Raw genomic sequence first — 20412 nt, 5'->3', positions numbered from 1 at the left:
TTGTTCTTAAAACCCCAAAGCCAAAGGACCAGAATATTAATGAGGATGAATGTCCCAAAATATACACATAAATTAAATTAAATACACTTCACAAAGTCCACATAATAAGTAATTAATTAGGTGTACCCCATGAAAGATAAACAAAGAATGAATAATAAACGAAAGAAATTCTTTTACAAATATTTTCGGTTTGTTTTATTTTTGTAATTTTATTTAAAGTGCCAGTAAAAACGCAGCTTAAAGCTAAAAGTTAGACTCTGTTTACACTTTCAACGCTTTTGTTTTTAACATTACACCCAAGTAAATCATTCCTCCTCTCTCTTCTCTCTTCTCTCTTCACTCTTCTCTCTCTCTCTTTCTCTGCCTTTCTATATATCTCTCATGATCCAATCCATTTACGATTAATACACATTACAAATGCTTTCGCTCTTAACTTTATGGCTGAGACACTTTTCGCTTACTTGAGCCTAACATAAATCGCACAAAGTTAATCGTTTTAGTTCCAAAGATCTTTGAAATTTCGAACCAAAATTACGTTTTGCCCGCAAAATAGGATTTATTTTTATGTAAAATTAATTTTTATATGTTTTGCGCATGTTAAAGTCTTTTGTTGATTTTGTGTTCTTCGGTTTTAATTGAATCTTAAACTCAGTTGTTTTTTACGTTGTTTTTTACTTTTTGGTTTGGATCAGGGACTAAGGTCGTGGGTTTTAGGAAGTGCCCCACATCGGAGGTTGTTTTGGGGGGTTTTGTGTCTTAAAAACAACTTTCGGCTTAGATTAAGCTTGGAACACAGTCAAATATTAATCAGTTAACGCGATTCTTTGAAACATGTGTCTCATTTTTCTTTGTTTGACTTGCACAGACTATTTACAGATTTTACAATTACAGGAATAGTTTCAAAAACTAAATATATAGCTAAGAATATTTTGTTTAGATTTGTTTCCCAAAGAAATAGATTGTGTTCGTACAGGAAATGATTAACTTTAGTAAGCTTAAAAATAAAATAGGAAAGTAAATTTCGCAGGCCGAAAAAATAACAATATGTAGGTACTAGATAATCATAACCCTAATTACAATCTTTCATGCACTGCTCGTACAAACTCGCTTACAAGTATCTTACATCGAAATGATTAAAATGTTAATTAATGTTTACTTTAATCTCTCAGCTGGCGTGTGTCGATGATGGGTTAAGGAAACATGGGTTGTGTTGAAACCACTATTGCATTCTGGTAATGGTTTTGTGTCTAGTACAGGTATACATTGATAATGGACTCATTTAGCTTTATGGCATTTGATGTGAGAAATTAATTAATTAATTAATGTTAAACATATTGTATTATCCGGAATAAGCACACAAAACTGTATGTGCACAGACTTAAATTAGTGGTTTAGGTTTGTTCACGAAACATTTGGTTCCTTAAAATGTACAATAGAAGCAAATATAGTATACAATTCATATTTAAATATACCATCATATATTTTCTTTTGTTATTTTATAGTTTTGTTTACTTTGCTTTATTTTTATGGCTACAATAAAATAGGAAGAACAAGCTTTGGTTATAAAAAACACATGAAACATAATTAATAAAAGGACAGATTGATATGCGATATGATTAGATGAAATAACAAAAACAATAAGCATGCGTGAGGATGAAGGTGCAACCAATTTTGGTTGATTGCCAGGATCGAGAGTTTTGGTGTAGACATTTTTAAAAATATTTTGAACCTAGGATTACAAAAAGAAGCTCTTCAAGCCAAGTTGGTGTATACTTATGGGAGAAGGACTTGGTATATATATTAAGCTTAGGAGGCACAGCAGCAGCAATAGCGACGTGGGCATGGCAAGCTGTACGTGAGCAGGCGGCGCACCAAATTGTTTGATTCTTTAAATTTTACTTTTACTTTACGATTTCCTGAGTTTGATCAACTTTATCTGTTGGTTAATGCCTAAAATTGTTAATTATCTTCTTTGCTGATGATCTGTTTGTGGCTGGGTATGCATATCTTCTATATTACAGGCAAAAAATTGCCTGCAAGTTGAATCTTTTTTCTCACTGCTTTTCACTGCTGCTCAGTCTTGACAAAGTCTTACTGTATTTTTCGTTTTGTATTTATCGGTTTGTTTGCTGGATTCTCTCGCTCGCGAACAGGATTTATAAAAAATATATATATTGTGTATATAAGGTGTTTTGTTTGTTTGTTTGTTTGTTGGTATATAACTAGGCCCTAATTGATAGCTCTAATGGCAGTGCGGCAGTTTCCTTTGGCGCGCCGCTTTGCTCACGCTGCCCGGAAACAAGCAAATCTCAGCGAAAATGTCAACGAAGGGTATGTACAATAGTTTGGGATGGTGTAAACACAAAACTAATAACAAGCTCGTTCTGAACGGAAACAAAGCAAAGCATTTGAAACGTTAAGGATGAGTTAGCGCTTAATATTTACAATTTTCTTTGTATTTCATTTCTTAACGGGTTTCTGGAACTGCTTCGCAGGCGCTGCCAGGACATTTAAGGTAACACGGGGCCAGGTTACAGGTTACTAATGTATGTCTCCCCCCGATCCCCAGGGGTCGGGACACGGGGGCTACTCGTCAAACTAGAGCCACAATCAGTTCTTGACCTTGTCCTCCACACTGATGCTAGCGAGTGTCTTTTTGATGCGCAGCGCTGTTAAACGGGCCACGGGATTGGGATACCAGCATTCCTTCATTACTTTGGCCATGTTGTGTAGCACATCGGAGGCATGCCAGCGGTTTGGAATGTTTGGTCGGCTCTTCTCAATGCAAACCACCTTAAGCAAAATTATATAAAGGTTGACAAATATTTGCTTAACTTTTTTATTAACGAACACTTACTTTCTTCATCTCCTCAATACTGGGATCTGGCTGCACGGCATCGTAGTACGGCAATTGGTACTCATCGTAGATCATGCCCATGTTGCAGCGACGTGCAATCTCCCAGAGGATCAAGCCAAAAGCGTACACATCAGCTCTCTTGTATGAGTCAAAGTGCTGGTCATTCATGCTCTCGTCCAGCACTTCGGGAGCCATGTATCGCTTTGTGCCAACGCGATGCGTGGAGGGTATGTCCACCGAGTCATTCTTCTCCACGTGACGCACGGCCAAACCCAAATCCCCAATAGCACAGCTCAAGTTTGATTTGACCAGTATGTTCTTCGATTTGAGATCTCGATGGGCGATGGCGGGCTTGCCGCGAGTGCCCACAATATCCATGTGCAGATGAGCCAGACCAGTGGCAATACTCAGCGACATGTTCAGCATGGTGTTGGTGTCCACCGTGTGGGTGGTTAGATAGTCAAAAAGTGATCCGTTCTCATGATAGTCGGTTACCAGCCACAGTTGGGTCCAAGTTCCGTTGTCTATAAAAGAAATAAGTCAAGGAGGCATGATTTTAAGGAATGTCTAAGAAGAGAGGCTGATGGCTCACCTTTGTTGTCCGCAGCTATGAAACCCAGAATATTCTCGTGCCGTAGCATTACCGTCTGATAGATTTCAGCCTCTCGGAACCAGGAGCACTCCTCGCGACTTGAGAAGATTTTAACCGCCACGTTTTCGCCGCGCCAACGTCCACGCCAGACCTCGCCAAAACGTCCCTTTCCAATGACATGGCACAGCTGCACCTGGCGGGCAATGGAACGCTGCACTAGCAGAGGTAAACCAGCTAAAAGAGAAGGCGCAGAATTAGACCAAGTTGCAGATGGAAACTTCACCCCATGGAACTCACCCGAACCCGAACCAGAGGTGGTCATCTCTATGATGTCGTGTATTGTGGTATTACCATTTAGTATAGGATCATACACAGAATCCTCTCGGGCAAACGGCCTGCCGCTGGCCAAACGCTTCCGGCGCTGGCAGTAGTACCATGTACTGGTGCCAGTGAAGCAGACGAAAAGGGTGGCCCCTAGGATGATGGCCACAAACTCCCAGCTAGTCAGACGATGTGGCACATAATCTGGACAGAATCCACAAAGAGTTTCATTATTGATGGCATACCAATTGTAAATCATGTAAATGTGATTGAATTAATGGAAAATAAATACAAAGAGAATGCAGAATGTTAGTCAATCAATTGAGATTGGCATGCAGAAAGCCGTTAACAAGTAAATGTGCGTGATAACAGTAAGAAATCAGGGTGCAAAACGAAACGTAACAAATCCAAACCCAAAAGCTCATTCCAAACACGGTTAATGGTTAATATTACTTAAATGTAGTAATTTATTTACAAAAACAGCACTGACCTGCACATGAATAATTCGAGTTATTTACAAACCTTTGGCATACCATACGTCAACGAGCTTAAAATCTACATCAAAACTACGAAATAATGAACAAAACTTATCAAACAATAAACAAACTTTTTGGCTGTTTATAAGAAAACAAAACGAACCAAATCCAAACCCCAATCCCAACCGAGATATTCCGCAGACGAACTAACTCATACACACATACCAACCTCCCACTGAACAAACACAAAAGTGCAATGGAAATGAGCGAACAACTACGAAAAACAATATGAATAAATTTGCCGCACTGACGCTTGAATACTCTATCTATCAGAAGTTGCATGATTTATATTGAAATTTAGTGGAGTTTGGTTTCCTATATGTATACCTTATGTATATAATATGAAAGGTAAATTTACTTAAAATAAAGTATTATTTTTGAAAGGTTTTAAATTCCAACTTCATTTTGTAATGACTAGTCAGATTTTCATTACAATAGATGACTTTTGGTTAACCTCTGTGTGTAATGCTTTCTGGGGCATCCCCTACTGCCAGAAATGATTATTCAGAAAAATTATAAATACAATTTAATTGCATTAAAGCATATTGAGTGGGCTAATGGAACTTCTGCTAGGGTAATGAGTATGAAAAAACGGCAGACTGCGGGGCAAAAAATGCGGCCATTAATGAATGAAATGAGAGAACGTTGACTGCGACTTGCAGTTGCAACTGCAGCTCTGAAAGCGGCGTTGCACATGAATGAAAAAGGGCAGACACACACACACACACAGACACAACGGCACAGACATTCGGAGGAGTGAGCGGAAGAGGAGGATGAATTAAGGAGGGGGCAAACAAGGCCACCGTCTGCAAGGGCTTCTTGAAACTCCTCCTCTCCCTTGGCGGTTGTGTGGTTGGTGTTGTTGTCGCTGCTGACGGCCCTTGAGACGGGTTTGTTGTTGTTGCTGATAAATGCCTTGCTTACTTCCTTCTTAAATGCGTTTTTAACAAGTCAATACGATGATGACGCAAAAGGTCAGGTCAACAGACAAAACCCCCAGAACGGTGCGGCACAAACTCAGTTGACAGGTGAAAGGTGGCGGCCTAAATAACGGGTGGAGGTTGGTGGGGTGGTTAGACGGTTGGGTGTTGTGGCCAGCAGACGAGGCCACAGACAAGGTAACAATGTGGTGCGTACAATTCACATGAGATGTGGCAAGGAAACAAGGACAAACCAACGAAACAACAAATTTTAACGAGCGAAATAAAACCCTGTTTCCAATCGCATGAATACATGATTAGAATATTTTTTTAACATATAAAAAACCGGAAACAAGTATTTAAAATAATATCCATAAATAAACAAAATTGGAAACAGGGTTCGAGGTTTATTATACCTATTCTCCCCCCGAAGGACGAACAAGGACGTAGACTGGGGTGGGATGGGGGTGTTCGCTGGAAGCGTGGGTGTGCTAGGTGTGTGTATGTTAGCCAGGTATGCTTATATGCGTGTATGTATGTATTTCTTGTGTGAATTCAATGTGTTACAAATTTGAGTATACCAAAAAAAAACTACGCAAATGAGATGGTGCAATGGCATGGGCGTGGCTGCTTCAATGTCTGGTGGTTGGATTTTTGGGTGGTGGTTGTGGTGGCGGTGGCGGTGGCGTTATTGGCGGTGCATTGCTGATCTCACCTGGTAGGACACCACTGTAATTCTCACGCGTATTGCAAAAATCTTCGACGCAGCACTGTGAAGAGGCTGCCTCCGAATTTAATTTGCACGAAGTCGGATCTTCAGGTGGCAACTGGTCTGTTATGCATCTACATACATAATATTTAGTTGGTTTTGTTTTTATCTACCAAGTGGCTTTAGCTGTTTATTTTTTTAGTACTACATCTAAATTAGGTTCTAGGTTTTTTTTTTGGGGTAGTAAGAGATTAGCACTTGTAGTTGTTCTAGTTGTTCTTGTTGTAGTTGTTGCGGTGTGCAGTTGCAAAGCAGCTTTTGTTACCACTTACAAGCTAAAATTTAGCAGCAGCTTTTGTTTATTTATTTTTGGTGGTAGTTCAGCCAGGACAGGGGTTGGGGTGGATTTTTTTTCAGCTGCAGCAGGTGGATTCAATTGTGTTTTTTTTATTATTTTGGGTGCAAAGGCAGTAAGCAGAGTCGGTCGGCCATCAAAATACCAGGGAAATATGGGGAGAAACCACAGCCATTCGTGGGAGAGGTGGGGCTTACTTCTACACCAGTTTTTTCAGAGCAGTTCTGTGTTTCACTTTCCAGGAATTTGATTGAATTAGATTTGCCACTAGCAAATGTTTTAACTTTTAAGTAAATATTTCAGGAAAAAGCATGCAAAAGTGAAAAGCAGAACCGAACTGTACATATTCCAAAACAATAGACCAACACAGCGTAGAAAAACCAATTTACAACTCTTTTTATGGACATTCAGAGCCCTCTCATCGGGAATCTTATATTAAAAAAGTAGAAATATTCCTTAAAAACTTCGAAAATTGGGACATTGAAACAAAAGTGTCCTTGGAAAACCGCAGATTTCCTAACCGCGGGCGAAAAGCGAAAAAGTAATGACACCAGGACAAAAGAAATTCACCCCTTGAGTGAAAAGTCAGATATCTACAAACTACAAACACGATTCGAAATTGCAAAGATACTTTGGCATGCATAAAGTTACGTGTAATTTATTAGGATAAGGTGTAAGCTGGATTCCGTATAAGATTTATGGTGTGTGTTTGTGCCACAGGGAAAAGCAAGAAGGAAAGAAAACAGTGGAAAAGATAAAGTAAAAATAGAAGTGGGAGCCCAAAAAGCTGGAAAAGGTGCAAATAGTTAAAGTAAATAATAAACTAAAGAAAAAAAAAAAACTTGGGCGGTGTGCACACCTGAATCAAAAAAAAAAAGAGACTAGAATAAAGAGACCAAAGATATTATTACAGATTATTCGATTGTTATTACTTGAATTATTTAATATTGTACTGATGCAGTGCTTAATTAGGCAGAGTGAATTAGAGAAAGAGTGCAAACTAAAGAGAGAGAAATTGTATTGTTGTTGGTTGGTTGTGGTGTGGTTGTTGTTACTTGAATGTGGCTGTACCTGGTTCAAATATCCTCTTCATAATTTCATTCTTATTGCAGAAATCACTCTTACAGCACTCAATCCTAAACGAATTGTACTTTTCGTTACTGGTGAGGCATTCGAGGGGCCTATTCCGCTGCATATTGTATTTCACATCCATGCACCTACATCACCGTACAGCACGGTACACAATTATGTAAACGAGCGGGGATATATGCGATTTGTTCAATATATATTGTCGATATATTAGAGTGGAGGCCGAAGGGAGCGAAGGAGAGATGGCGAGAGATAGAGAAAAAATAACAATTAAACGAAATTAGTATTGCTTGGCATTGGTTGTTGGATTGCTGCTGCTTCTGCGCTGTTGTTGTTGCTGCCTTCAGCTTGTTGCTAATTGAAGTTTCAGTCTGGTTAGTAGCAATAAAATTATTAGAATTATATTTAAAACAATGTATATAACGCCGCTCTGGTTCTCAAAAGGTCATCATTAGTAGTGCTCTGCATTTCGGGTTATGATCATTTCAAAAACTTCAACTCAACGAGCATAAGTGGGGGGAAAAGCAGTCCAAGTAACGATCAAAACTGGGCAACTTTTTGTTGAACAGCGTGCGAGTAAACGGTAAATAGAAGGAGCAGTCAAAGAGGAAAGGTTTTTGAGGAGCGAAACACGTGCATAGGCGCACGCACCTTCGACGCCAAGCGGCTGACTTTCCAAAGCTTTAGATGGCTGGACCTTCACCTTGGGCCACAGAAAACGGTTGCAAAAATCTCTGTCCTTGCAGCAAGCATGGGCGCCACTCCGTCCCACCGGTCGTGCGGTGGGTCCCCCGTGCAAGCCATCGTTGCACCAGATGGATCGGCCCGGTGGAAAGATTTGCGACTTGTTCAGACATCTGCGTCGCAGATCATTCGGATCAGATATATTGACACTAGCTGCTCTGAGATGCAAGTGCTAACCTACTCGATGGCCTGTTCCTAAGGCTTCTTAACTCACCTGTAGCTAAAGATGATGGAGTCATCCGCGTTCTTCTCCACCGATGTGAAACAATAGCCATCCGTCTCGCAAATGTTATTTGAATCCTTGCAGATGTCGCAGTGGCACTTTATTCTTTCTATAGGTTAAAGAGATTTAAACAAGTTGTTAGATCATTTTTAATAAATAAAGGGTACTATTTTATTACTGCTTTGTTTATGATTCTTATAAAAGTAATTGGTCAAAAACAGTTTAGGCTATCATGTCTAGACGTCAACTTATACAAACAACCATTCTCAGAAAGTTTTAATTTGTAAAAAGTATTGTTTAAATAAGTTAAACTCTCAAAATAATTAATCGTTCTCAGAAAGAGAAGACATTTTAATTTGGGATTCAAAGAAACCTAGTAAACAAATAGTCTCTTAAACAGCTCATTTTACACGGTATTAATTAAATTATTATTTAAACAAGTAAAACACGAATCCGAAGCTCATCGTTTTCAAGCTCTGTTTAGCAAACAGCCAACATCTCGGATTAAGAAAATGCCCAGAGTCCGATTGTAGCAAATCAATCAATTAGGTGCTGGCAGAAATTAACTAATTAGACAACGAAGATATCCATAAATCAACCGCTCGCTGATTGGCATCTCCTTTGGCAGTGACCACAAGATGGGATTTGCCATAACCATGCCCCCGAGGCACCTGGCCGGGCACACGCTCGCCCAGACAGACATCCATATCCACATCCACCGACACCGCCGAGAGCGTGATGAAACAAAAACAAAACCATTTAGCATTAACAAAGCAGACGCGGAGAAGACAAGTGCAAAGTGGAGGGCCAGACAATGCGACCAGTTTTTCCTTCCCCCGACTGCGAGAATCCAGTGCTTAGGCCTGTTTTTTTTTTCTATACATTTTTTTTTGCGCCGACTGCAGTTGCAAGTGCCCGATTGCAGCAAGCAAATGCATCTAGACGTGGGGGTGTCTGCTGCCAGGCAGCGTTGGAGTGGGCCATGAGAGCTGTCTGGCTCAGCTCATTGACACCACACCGAGCTGACGTCACGAGATGGGAACGGAATCGGAGCCACAGGCGGATAGGCAGACGAAGACGGCCTTTTAGAAGCATTCAGAGTCTTTGAGGTGTTACAGTCACGCGACATACACTTAAAAAAGAACATAGTACTAACCAAATAGAATGATTTTAATGTTATTTAAATATAAATCTGCATAAGAATTTAAGGAAAATATAAATAGATGAAACAAAAATGATGTAAAACTTATTTTTGTAGCTATATCACCTTTCGTTTTAATTATTAAAAAAAAAGTTTCTCGACTTCGCCAAAACAATTTAAAGGGAAAACTGAAACAGTATATCTCAGGTAAAATTGGACTTACTTTCTGGCTTTTTCGCGCTAGGCTGAGCTACATAGATGGGCAACGCGGGGGCAACAGCCGTGGCAACTGCTCCGGTTCCGTCGCCATCTTGCGGCAGCAGCATGGCTACAGCGCTGCCGTTGTTGTTGTCGTGGCTCCTGTTATCAGCGGCCAGCGACGACGATGGCGATTGATAAGCCTGGCCAGCTGGTCCATTCGGCGGCACCTTTAGCGACGGTGTTTTGGTCGTTGATACCCATTTGCCAGGTTGAGAAGCAGTCACAGGATCGGTTCGGGAAGCATTCACACTGGTATCCATCACGTATTCAATGGGAGAGGCTGCACCGGAAGAGATTTTAGGTTAATTTCGCACCTGATCCAGATTTTCGGAGCCCGTGAGGGAACTCACCGCTAACAGAGGCGCCGAGCAGAGCGCCCAGGAAGATTAGCCGGAGCGCAGATAACATGTTTGGCATTCGCATCGATAGTGTGTGTGCTACTCGAACTATTGTTATTGTTTGTGCCGCCCGTGCTTTTCTTTTGTTTTCCACGATCGCATGCACACGCGCGTCGCAAGTTCAAAGTCTGTGGCCTGCAAATGAGGTTGTCTTGTGAAAGGTGAAGCCGCAGGAGCAGCATAAGCGGCCAAAGGACACCTCAGACAGCCACTAATTGGCTTCGAATTGCGCATTTATCGCGTAAGAAATGCGCCCGCGAAGGCTCACATTTTGCTGGGGCATTGCCGGGGTAATAGATTGCCTACTCTCACAATTAGCGAATTTCAATGGATGTGCTCGCACTATAAAACTCGAACTCCACACTCCGCCCAATTTGGTTGGAAAAAGTGCTCTGCTTTACATTTCACGGACGAGGGCGACTTTTCAGGCGGATTTTCATCACGTGATTTGGGGCAGTGGCGCGGTAGAATTGCCACAATTTCGTATTCCGCGAGATGGCCGGCACTTTCGTATGTCCGGTTCAACCGTTTGTTTGTATTAATTGCTGTTATTTTGTGTTAAATGTGCAATTTTGTGCAGCGAAAAAACCGCGCTGGTGTGTGTGGATTTGCAAACAGTGTGACCGCACCTGCTCTAGTCTGACCAGATCAAGCTGCCCCTAAAATACAACCACCTGACAGCGAAATGCCCAAAAACTGCCAAAACGCTTAACTTGTACTAGAATGATATTTTAGTTGGGAAATTGTTTGTTTTTAAGGATACATGGCACAATTAGAATTTTTTATGTAACAGAAATTTATTTCCAGTAACTGCAGGTACTGCGCAAGTGCCCAGGAATCCAATCAGAACCAAAAAGTGGGACACACGACTGGAAAATGGTCATGTTTGGGTCGGTTGGATAAATTTTTATTGCCACAACAAACTGAAAATGTTCAATGGCGGCATGCCGGGCTCAGCTCCCTTCATAAAACCTGCAAAAATAAAAATTGGACAAAATCAATGCCAGTCCATACTATTTTTCGGCTGCTTCTTCTTCCCAGCCGCGTGCGATAGAAAAACATGAATGAAAACTCACCCAAATACAGGACAAAGGGTACAAAGCCCCAGTGGAATCCAGTCTGTACGGCGCCTACAACAACTCCCAAACGCTCCTTCACTCCCTCGGAAAGCTCCATTTCTTGCGAATATTTAATTTAGTCCGTTCTGCGAATTATGAAATGAATTTCAATGCGCCGACCCGACGAAATGCTAGTGTTACCAACTTAATGTTTTTTTTAGCGTTTTTCACAACAGCTGCCGGGAACCCTTTATTACGAAATATTTACCTTTTTGTAATTGTTAAACGAAAACTCTGCAGTTTGTTGCTGAGCATGAATTAACAAACAATTTCCTAAACGAACAAAATTGACAGTTTTGAATGAGCACTGTTTTCTGTTGATGTGGCAGAGCTGGCAGACAGGCAGTAAGATTTAAAGATGGCTTTAGCAATACTAGCAGTCGATAGTAAGATATTCTATAATATAATTGTACAGACAAATAAACATTTTTAAGTATTTGGGATTGCAATAATTACAGACTGTAGTGATTTGAAGAACTTTTTTTTAATTTTTAAATGTAATATCAATATGTAGTATAGAATACCCCTATTGACAATAGATGTTCAGAAGTGTTCAATAAATACCGATACTATCGAATGAACCAATCTACCCATCTCTAATCTAGCATCCCGTTCGCTCTCGCTCTGCTGCTCACATGCGTTCTAGATCGTTTTTATTTTCTTGATTTTCATTTGCTCGCCAAATTGTAGCAACGTTGCTGGTTTAATCGGCTGCACCTGCAAACGCGGTTATTCAGAGAGCGCCGACCCACTCGGTTTTTATTCTGCAACCGAAACGTAAGTGATAAGAAAACCTTTATTTGCTGTCGCTGGCAAACAATAATAAGAGTAGGGAAAAAGAAACTAGGGGGGAAAAATCAATTCGGGTTATGTAAGCTCGAATAACCGGATACCGTGTCACTGCTTGCAGGTCCCGATTTGCTGTATTTGGAACTGGAACGGACCATGAAAACAACCAATCTCGGCCTGTATGCTTTTCGTTTAACCTTCGGTCAGGTGAGCTCACGCACATTAAACCAGAAAAATAGGGGACATCATGCGCATTACGGGGGCAACCACTGAGTTTTCCGGCCATGCGACTTATGAAATGGAACAACTGCAGCCAGGAGACGCGTGTCAAGAGTGCCAAACTCTAGGCAGGAATCACAAGCTACGCTTCTTTTACATAAATCTCGAGGAGCAGCTCTTAAAATGTGAGTCCAAGAGCTGTCTTTGGCCACACAACGATGAAGTCTCATCAGATGAGGAGTTTAACATGGATGCGGCAGAACCCTTCACTGCTTCTCCGCTCGAATCTTCCGCTTCTCAGCAACCACTGCCACCGCCTGATACTCTATCGCTTGATCCTCAAGAAGATGAAGAGGATGCATTTATACTGCAATTACTAAAGCAACTGACACCTGCCTCAGAAACGGACTCAGTTGAACCTACTCCTGAAACGAAAATGAATCTCAGCTCCATGCCGGATCTTCTTTCCCTACAGCCTTTAAAAGTAAAGCCGTCTTCTCCAATGGAACTACCGGATTTAAGCTTTTTAGAGGAAAACAGTACCAATGATAAAGCTCATTCAAAAGCCATGATAGCCAAACAGGAAATACCACTCCTTCCCGCAAACCTAACGCCTGTTCCGAAGCTTCAGATTCCACAAACTGATAACGTTAAAGTTAAGCAGGGATTAATGGCACACAAGATTTCCACGAGGCGTAGCTGGGAAGGTAAACAGGAAATACGGCTTATGCCCGCTAGTGTAACTTCCCCTGCGAGAATTAAACCCAAGGAAATTCCTTCCCGTAGTCCGCCCAAGAAATCGCTTAGTCAACCACAATCACCACCAGCAGTCAATATAACTATCAGTATTCCCGAGCTTAGTCCGGCTGTGCCGTTCCTAGATGCCATTAAACGCCATTCAACAGAACCTAAACCATCGGGTCGTTACCGAGGAAGACGTCCAAGGCGCCTAGCCCCAGAAACCACAGGCAGAGGCATTCGAACCCAGGCTGTAATGCACTTGATCGATCATTTGGAAACCAACACGGATGTGAAACGTTCTTCACCTCGGTCATAATCAGCTGGCAGTTTACCTTACTCAAGTATTTGAAATAAAATTGCATATGAAATTATGCATGCAAACACTGGACAAGAATTCAAGTTCGTTTATTTATATACAATCCCGCTTTTTTTTTTTGGCAACGCATTTGGCAGATTATTAATGCTTGGCACGCGTCTAGAGCATGTTCAAGTGGACAGCAGAGATAGCGCTACCGAAGAGAAACCATCCTATCAGTAAATATGAACTTTGGAAATGAGGTCGCGGCAAGTGCGTCATGCAGCGAGATGTTTCAAGCCGGGAATAACTGTGAAGCTGCCTGCAACTGATAAGGCAAATGAGCGTTATCTGGGCCCTATCACAAGGAAAATGATATCAGAAGTCGTACTAACTAATCAGGCATTACATCGACCCTTTAAATTCAGTTCAATGAACGTGGGAACATGTGGGGTAATCGCTTTCGTGTGGCCGGAGTACTTGAACCTGGTTGCCAACGGCTGGCGCAAAATGTTTCTGCTGCGCAGTTCGCCTCGGTGGGCGGGGACTGTCGGGCAGTGGGCCAAGTTTATTGTTTGTTTGGGTAGCTATAAATACCCCACAACTAAATCGGTTCTATCTTATCTCCCCCAGGCGCCGCCGTTGTCCGCACAGGCCACGACGCACTGCAGCCATGGCTACACTACCAGCTCGTCTACGCCTAACCGTGTGGTGACTCGCTCGGCCACCATGCTGGCACTCTTCGGGATTGCGCTCTCCTCTTTCAGCCTAAAACAGTTGCTGGCCAAGAAGCAGAAGCACCAGGGTCTGCGCAAGCTCTAGGATGAGGATCTAGCCAAGGAGTAAAGCGAAGACTAGAACGATGCCAACACCAACGGCAGAAGGAGCATTGAGGAGCCAGAGCACCATGTCCTGAGGTCATACATTCAATTAGTTTATCACCCGCCATCATCGTGTATATTTGCTTAAGTTAAGTCATCAACTCACCACATACTCAACCGGAACTTGGGCATGGAGGCTTGTTTGTAATATTCTCGTTAAATTGAACGGAGACCGATGCAGGACTATAGAGATCTATGCGCATATATAGATATATTTTCTTGTTTACACATGCACACCATGCAGCGCCAACTAAAAGGAATAAATTTGTGATAAATCGTGTATGGGTATAGCCAATCAGCAACCAAACGGAACGGAGAACGATGGATTTAGAAATTTGCTAAATTTACGAAAATCCCAAAATTTTCCTATAACTTTTGTTGCCTTTTTTAGTTTTATTTATTTTATGTGTAAACAAGTCGATCATATACTTCATATACGTATATTTATTTACAAATTGTATGCAAACCAGAGAAACGACTAAGTAAGAAGGGATAGAAAGATTTATGACATCGTTGGATAGCTGATCGCCGAGCTGGCTGCGTCAGTATCCAAGAAACAAATTAGTTGTAGTTTCGTATTCAAATAAATGCATTATATTCAATTCGAATTTCATGATTTTTATTTGTGTTTATAATTTTAAAAGACAACTTTAGTCAAATATACTAAGTATGCACCGGGAGTTACGGAATAATCAATCTATGATATTTTCCTATATTTTAAATGAATAAGTTACTCATGGATACTTGTCAGAATTTATTGGAGTTGAAATTATACAGGGTCCATAAAAAAGGTGTGTTATTGGGGTTTGACCAAAAAATAAATTAAATAGGGTAGTCTAACTTTAGTCATTATTATTTAATTAATTTATTTATAAAATAAATTGAATTGAAGACGTTTTTTGAATTTAGTGCCCTCAGTCGAAAACAAAGTGTGGCAGTGCTGCCCCAAATAGTAGATTTCTTAATCATCGCGCAAAGGTCACACCTACTTCGTAAATACCTCACCCCCGTCCAATGATCAAGTGACGTGCCACCAATATAACCATTGGCCGGCCAACAGCACTCTTTTGGATTGCGGAATGGGCATCAACGTCAGCAGGACGGCCGATCTGGGGTCCAACCAGTGGCTTCAGCGCTTCGTGGGCCGCCAGCACATCGCCCACGATGACGAGGCCTTCTGGAACGGGCTTCTCAACTACAACATTGTGCTGCCGGAAAGCAGGTGAGTGGCGAAGAGATGCAGCAACGTCAGCAGGGCTAATCTCGGCGTTTTGGTTGTGTTCTTTCAGCCAGGATCAGCTAAACCTGGACAGCCGGTTGGAGGCGCTATGTCAGTCATTTATCGGCAACAACCTGAAGACGGGCAATTTTGGCTCCCTGGTGACAGTGTTCCTGGAGAAGACCAGCGAGCTGCTGTCTCTGTCCGATCAGGAGAGTAACATGCATGTCTGGCAGACCTTCAACGCGCTCTTTATCATCCGAAGCCTGGTCAAATACATTAACGAAACGGGATCCGAGTTTCAGTTACTGCAGCACTTCGAGGCGATGCCCAGTGCCGAATTGCTCCAGGCGGCTTTGGATCAGCAGCTACAGACACCGGCGGAGAGTGCAACCATTGCCATGGAAGCTACCGAACAGTCGGCAGCGGCTGCGGTACCGGTGATTGTGGACGGATCCAAGTTTGAAACCTTTATCGATGCGCTTGTCAACCTAATCGTGGTAATTCCCGTGAAGGAGTTCACCTACCACTTGCACCTGGAGGCTGTAAACATGCTGATCACCCTGCTGTCAGTGCACTTGTTCGCTCAGCAGCCCACTGATAAGTCGATCGTGTTCCGGACGGTCTTTAAATGCCAGCACGCCAACGTGCTGATGTCGGCACTGTTGCATTTTGTGGCGCGGATGGTGGAGGTACCGCACACTATGTTCGGCTCCAGCTCGGCTGGGTCCTTCGTTTTTGGCATCGCCGAGTCCCTGCTCTCCATCCTCACTTTCCGTAAACAACCAGACATTCTGAAGACCGGCCAAACAACAGGTAGCGGAGAGCTTTCGCAGAAATTTCGCACGCATTACCCACTGGCCAACCAGAGTTTACTGCTAATCCTGATCTTAACCAACCATTGCACAGCCCAGGAGAACTCATACCGAGCAAGCCTGTTTGGTTGTGCCGACTCCAAGGATTCGCCGAAACAGGGCGCTGTCTCCTTCCAGATAGACTTCTCGGCTGTGTATGAAACCCTGTGCCTCATTGTCACTATCGATCAGGCTACGCTACTGCTCTACCTGCTGCTGCATCGCAACGAGCGTTTCTACCGGTTCGTCATGCAGCAACAAGATCTAGAACAACTAGTTATACCAATTCTTCAGACTCTATACAATGCCCCGGACAGCAATTCACACCACATCTACATGTCGCTCATTGTCCTGCTGATCCTAAGTGAAGATGAGGGCTTCAACAAAAACGTGCACACCATCGTAAGGCCAATGTTTCATTTTTTTTTTACCATCTTAATACATTTTTCATCTTCAGATGCTAAAAAACATCACTTGGTATACAGAACGCACTATATCGGAGATATCTCTCGGCGGAATCCTCATCCTGATCGTCATCCGCACCATACAGTACAACATGTTGAAGATGCGCGATAAGTACTTGCACACCAATTGCCTGGCGGCACTGGCCAACATGTCTGGCCACTTCCGCGCCCTGCACCCCTACGTGGCGCAGCGATTGGTCTCGCTGTTTGAAACGCTGGCTCGGAAGCACACGCGCCTGGATGCGCAACTGAAGGAACCGGCCGACAGTGCGGTGTTTGTTAACGTGTCGACGTCGCCGGAGGATATGCTCCAGGATCTGAGTGTGCTGGAGGAGGTGCTGCGCATGGTCCTGGAAATTCTGAACTCCTGCCTCACAAACCAGCTTGTTTACTGTCCAAACTTGGTGTACACGCTCCTGTACAAACGCAGCGTCTTCGAGGGCTTCCGGAGTCATCACGCCTTCCAGGATGTTATCCAGAACATCGACATGGTGAGTTTAAGGGATTCGAATATGACAATGAAGGACCTAAATACTTTTATTCTTTTTCAGGTTGTTGGTTTCTTTTCCTCACGTCTGCAACGCGTGCAGGAGCAGCGAGGTGAGCTTGGGGTCAACGAAGTACTCGAGGTTATATCGAAGGGTGCCAGTCAGTGGTCCAGCGATCGGCTTAGAGTAAGTCATCCATTCTCTTGATAAATCAAACATACTAATGCCGGTTATCCCCTGCAGAAATTTCCGGATCTAAAGTTTAAGTACGTCGAGGAGGACGCTCCCGAGGAGTTCTTCATTCCATATGTGTGGACGCTGGTTTGCAAATACGGCTGCGTGCACTTCAGCTCTGAGAGTATTAAGAGCGTCGCCACGGACATTGCCTGCTAATATTTACTACTTACTCCCTTCCTCTCACGCACACACAGGCCTCCGCTTTGGTGTTTACCATGTTTCAACGCTTCTCCGTTTGTGTTCTGTGCAGGATTCTCTGAACTTTAAGCCATATACCACGCCCCATCTTTTGATACAAGCCAAAATGTCGAAATGTTATATCAAAACTAAAAACAAAGCAAGCAAATTGTTGCGCTAATTAAGAGGCATACCGCATCTCGAACGTTGACGATAAATTGAAACAAAGCAAACGAGAGAACTAACGATAATACTTAGATCTAGTTACGCTAATACTATTGTGTACGTTAACAAGCAATCCAGTCGGTAATTGTTCAAGTTAAAACATAGCATAATCCTTGAAACATGATCATATTTTGCTACGCCAACAACAGAGAGCATATTTAAGGAAAGTTAAGCTCCGTACGCCTGTAGGTCGATTGTTCTAATCAACGGGAAGAAGCAAATCCAATAAAAAAAAGTATATATACATATATTAAAGAATCGGAATATATATGCAAAAATATATTTACATTTTAGTCTATGATAATTATATATTATTGTATTTAGCAATTGGAAAAGTCGATAAATTATATATTAACTAAAGTTCATACTTTTGTGCTTTCTTATTTTTTATGGCCTGTCAAACTGTCTATTTCGAATTCGATAAGATAAGAAGTTTATAACATCTTATTTGTGTCACTACTCTGTGTTATCTGTTTAAAGACCAGAACGTTATTACAGTTTTTGGGTTTTATGTTTGTTGATTTATTAAAGTTGAAATGACAAAATACGAAAAGGTTAAAATTGCAGCATGTTTGAAAAAACGGAAGCTTAAAATATCTTTCATTACGTATACGCCGCGTAAACAAGTGGATGCATGAGCTCTTTGTTTTTAAGTTTACCATTTCCATTACGCATTGGGACTTCGTTGTTTGTGCTTCATTATGCATATTTGCATTATCAGCTGCAACAACAATGATGGATCTGCCTTGTTTATTACTATTACTATGTATTTTTCCCACCATCAGCTTCACCGGCAAAAAAAGCCGCGAGGAAAACGAAGAACCGACTTTTACTGACTGCTTACATTGAAGTTCATCGACTTGCGTTGTTAGTGGTTAAGGGGGCTTGGTTTCGGGGGATGGGGATATCAATCCGGTGAAGTTTTGTTGTGGGGATACACCTGTGGTCGCCCGACTCGTGTACTTTTGTCAGCTCTGCGTACGTGTCTTAAATAAATAAGTTCGAGTGACAGGAAAAATACGCACGGCTAACAATTGCGATAAAAATTGCATTTGTTTTATTGCCGCTGAAAGGCGGAAAATTTGTTATTGTGAGTTTTTCATGGCGTGCTGCATTTTAATTATTTTTAGCCCACAACAAACGGCGAAAATTTTTCAAATTTCTTTACCGCCTATTTAGCCATTATTTTTTCTATGCTGGTGCCTTTGTTGCAATTGTTGTAGTTGTTGTTGTTGCTGCTACTGTGGATATGCAGGTTAAAAAGGTTTATTGACTTCTCAGCTACATTTTGTTAGCCATTTGTATTGTATTGTCGATTGGCTAATGGGCGAGAATTTGCCAGAAGCTTAGCCTGTAAACATTGCAACAATTGAACATCGAAAAGTGGCAAAGAAAACTCGAAAAAGCGTTGCGCATGCGCAAACTTGATTAAAGCTCCATCACCGCTCTCAACACTCCCAACTGAAATTGAAAATTGTTGAGCAAATTTCATTGTGAATTAGTAAAACCAACTTTATAAATTATAACATCGATTGGGATTGGGTGAGACACAGTTATTAAAAAATAACAGGGAAGGCCATTGTTAAACACTCTTCAATGGGAACATTTTTCAACTAAACTTAAACTTTAATTACAAGTAGAGCAAAAATGGGGAATATCATGGCCAAATTTGTTTAATTATCTAAGTTTTTTTTAAATTATTGCCGTTACACGAGGCTTAAAACAGATTATTTAATGAAGACTATGGTGATACTAAATATACCTGAGAATATAAATTGATCAATAAACGTTATTTATTTTTTAAAGTAATTTAAAGATCTTTTGCTTTCTTCAGCTTGCATTCCAATGTAAGTTTGATCACTGTCTAGGCTCTCTCTGCAGAAGGGTATCAGAGACAGTTGTGGAGCTGGAGCAGCAACAGTCGGTCCATTTGTCGCCGTTGGGGATGTTGCAACTCCACTACTGAGCCCGCATTTTCGCATTTGTTTTGGCAAGCGGCTTCAGGTCATTGATCCAACGATTTTGTTGTTCGCCAAAGAGCACATATACTATTTATACAAACGGGTGCAGGCCCGCACAATAATCTTGGAAATTTGCCCATGCCCAGACTAGATTGAGACCCTAGTCCAAATCGAAGTCGAGCTTTTGCCCTCGGCAGCGTTTCGCATCGATGACTCCGTCTTCGAATTCCAATTATACATACATATATTGGCTGAATTAGATCTTGTGTTGTTTCTTTCTTTATTTTGTCTGGCTTATTGCCAATCGGTTTAGCATAAATTCGCACCTTTCAATTGTTTATGTTTACTCACTTTGGCTTTGGCTTGGATTTGGGTTCGATTTTGGAATCGCGGTTTCTCACCGGTTTGTTTGTCCATCTGTCCAGTCCGAGTGACTCCGTATCACTTATCCGTGCGTATTTTTATCGCTGACGTAGTGGTTTGCCTAGACCCAACTACGTTGTCCACTCATCCGGTCGTATATGACCTTTGCAGCTTGTGATCTTGTTTGTTATTGCTATGACTATGACTGTAAGATCGATCGATCGATTGATCACCG

The 20412-nt window shown here is 41.9% G+C and overlaps 5 protein-coding genes across 8 annotated transcripts; 3 read left to right on the top strand and 2 right to left on the bottom strand.

Moving 5' to 3' along the window:
* Positions 1-168: 168 nt before the first annotated feature.
* LOC108104518 (TGF-beta receptor type-1) lies at positions 169-10791 on the bottom strand. 3 transcript variants are annotated; one of them, XM_017210647.2, is made up of 8 exons: positions 10099-10791; positions 9711-10028; positions 8338-8455; positions 8031-8236; positions 3747-3974; positions 3450-3683; positions 2858-3381; positions 169-2793 (listed from the first exon to the last, which is right to left on the bottom strand). In XM_017210647.2, exons 1-8 carry the CDS (start codon positions 10169-10171, stop codon positions 2611-2613), a joined length of 1884 nt encoding a protein of 627 aa, XP_017066136.1. In that variant the 5' UTR covers positions 10172-10791; the 3' UTR covers positions 169-2610. The 3 variants fall into 3 exon arrangements, with proteins under 3 accessions (XP_017066136.1, XP_017066137.1, XP_017066138.1); XM_017210648.2 differs by lacking the exon at positions 8031-8236 and adding an exon at positions 7362-7507 and having other exon boundaries at positions 10099-10790; XM_017210649.2 differs by lacking the exon at positions 8031-8236 and adding an exon at positions 5942-6069 and having other exon boundaries at positions 10099-10790.
* A 63-nt stretch (positions 10792-10854) lies between these two features.
* LOC108104522 (mitochondrial import receptor subunit TOM7 homolog) lies at positions 10855-11597 on the bottom strand. Of its 2 annotated transcripts, XM_017210653.1 has the most exons (3): positions 11473-11597; positions 11223-11350; positions 10855-11118 (listed from the first exon to the last, which is right to left on the bottom strand). In XM_017210653.1, exons 2-3 carry the CDS (start codon positions 11320-11322, stop codon positions 11054-11056), a joined length of 165 nt encoding a protein of 54 aa, XP_017066142.1. In that variant the 5' UTR covers positions 11323-11350; positions 11473-11597; the 3' UTR covers positions 10855-11053. The 2 variants fall into 2 exon arrangements, with proteins under 2 accessions (XP_017066142.1, XP_017066141.1); XM_017210652.1 differs by lacking the exon at positions 11473-11597 and having other exon boundaries at positions 11223-11399.
* Positions 11598-12180: 583 nt separating this feature from the next.
* On the top strand, positions 12181-14797 carry LOC108104520. Its single transcript, XM_017210651.2, has 2 exons — positions 12181-12260; positions 13942-14797. Exons 1-2 carry the CDS (start codon positions 12210-12212, stop codon positions 14128-14130), a joined length of 240 nt encoding a protein of 79 aa, XP_017066140.1. The 5' UTR covers positions 12181-12209; the 3' UTR covers positions 14131-14797.
* On the top strand, positions 12254-13398 carry LOC108104519 (pollen-specific leucine-rich repeat extensin-like protein 1). The gene has a single exon (XM_017210650.2). The coding sequence runs from the start codon at positions 12301-12303 to the stop codon at positions 13327-13329; it is 1029 nt and encodes a 342-aa protein (XP_017066139.1). The 5' UTR covers positions 12254-12300; the 3' UTR covers positions 13330-13398.
* Positions 14798-15174: 377 nt separating the features above from the next.
* Positions 15175-18159, top strand: LOC108104592 (dymeclin). Its single transcript, XM_017210755.2, has 5 exons — positions 15175-15411; positions 15479-16664; positions 16720-17217; positions 17278-17400; positions 17458-18159. Exons 1-5 carry the CDS (start codon positions 15269-15271, stop codon positions 17605-17607), a joined length of 2100 nt encoding a protein of 699 aa, XP_017066244.1. The 5' UTR covers positions 15175-15268; the 3' UTR covers positions 17608-18159.
* The last annotated feature ends 2253 nt before the right edge of the window (positions 18160-20412 follow it).

Source organism: Drosophila eugracilis, unplaced genomic scaffold (assembly GCF_018153835.1).
Source record: "Drosophila eugracilis isolate 14026-0451.02 unplaced genomic scaffold, ASM1815383v1 contig_1765, whole genome shotgun sequence".
NCBI lineage: Eukaryota > Metazoa > Arthropoda > Insecta > Diptera > Drosophilidae > Drosophila > Drosophila eugracilis.
Note: the sequence above shows the minus strand (reverse complement) of the source record. Positions and strands in the feature narration are given on the sequence as shown.

Coding starts and splice junctions, on each gene's coding strand:
- LOC108104518 (XM_017210647.2), bottom strand. CDS start 10,171: ATGCGAATGCCAAACATGTTATCTGCGCTCCGGCTAATCTTCCTGGGC. Junction 8,456..9,710: donor TAGCGCGAAAAAGCCAGAAA/GTAAGTCCAATT, acceptor TTTAACCTATAG/AAAGAATAAAGTGCCACTGC. Junction 3,684..3,746: donor CACCTCTGGTTCGGGTTCGG/GTGAGTTCCATG, acceptor CTTCTCTTTTAG/CTGGTTTACCTCTGCTAGTG.
- LOC108104522 (XM_017210653.1), bottom strand. CDS start 11,322: ATGGAGCTTTCCGAGGGAGTGAAGGAGCGTTTGGGAGTTGTTGTAGGC. Junction 11,119..11,222: donor ACCCTTTGTCCTGTATTTGG/GTGAGTTTTCAT, acceptor TTATTTTTGCAG/GTTTTATGAAGGGAGCTGAG.
- LOC108104520 (XM_017210651.2), top strand. CDS start 12,210: ATGAAAACAACCAATCTCGGCCTGTATGCTTTTCGTTTAACCTTCGGT. Junction 12,261..13,941: donor TTCGTTTAACCTTCGGTCAG/GTGAGCTCACGC, acceptor TATCTCCCCCAG/GCGCCGCCGTTGTCCGCACA.
- LOC108104519 (XM_017210650.2), top strand. CDS start 12,301: ATGCGCATTACGGGGGCAACCACTGAGTTTTCCGGCCATGCGACTTAT.
- LOC108104592 (XM_017210755.2), top strand. CDS start 15,269: ATGGGCATCAACGTCAGCAGGACGGCCGATCTGGGGTCCAACCAGTGG. Junction 16,665..16,719: donor ACAAAAACGTGCACACCATC/GTAAGGCCAATG, acceptor TTTCATCTTCAG/ATGCTAAAAAACATCACTTG. Junction 17,218..17,277: donor TTATCCAGAACATCGACATG/GTGAGTTTAAGG, acceptor ATTCTTTTTCAG/GTTGTTGGTTTCTTTTCCTC.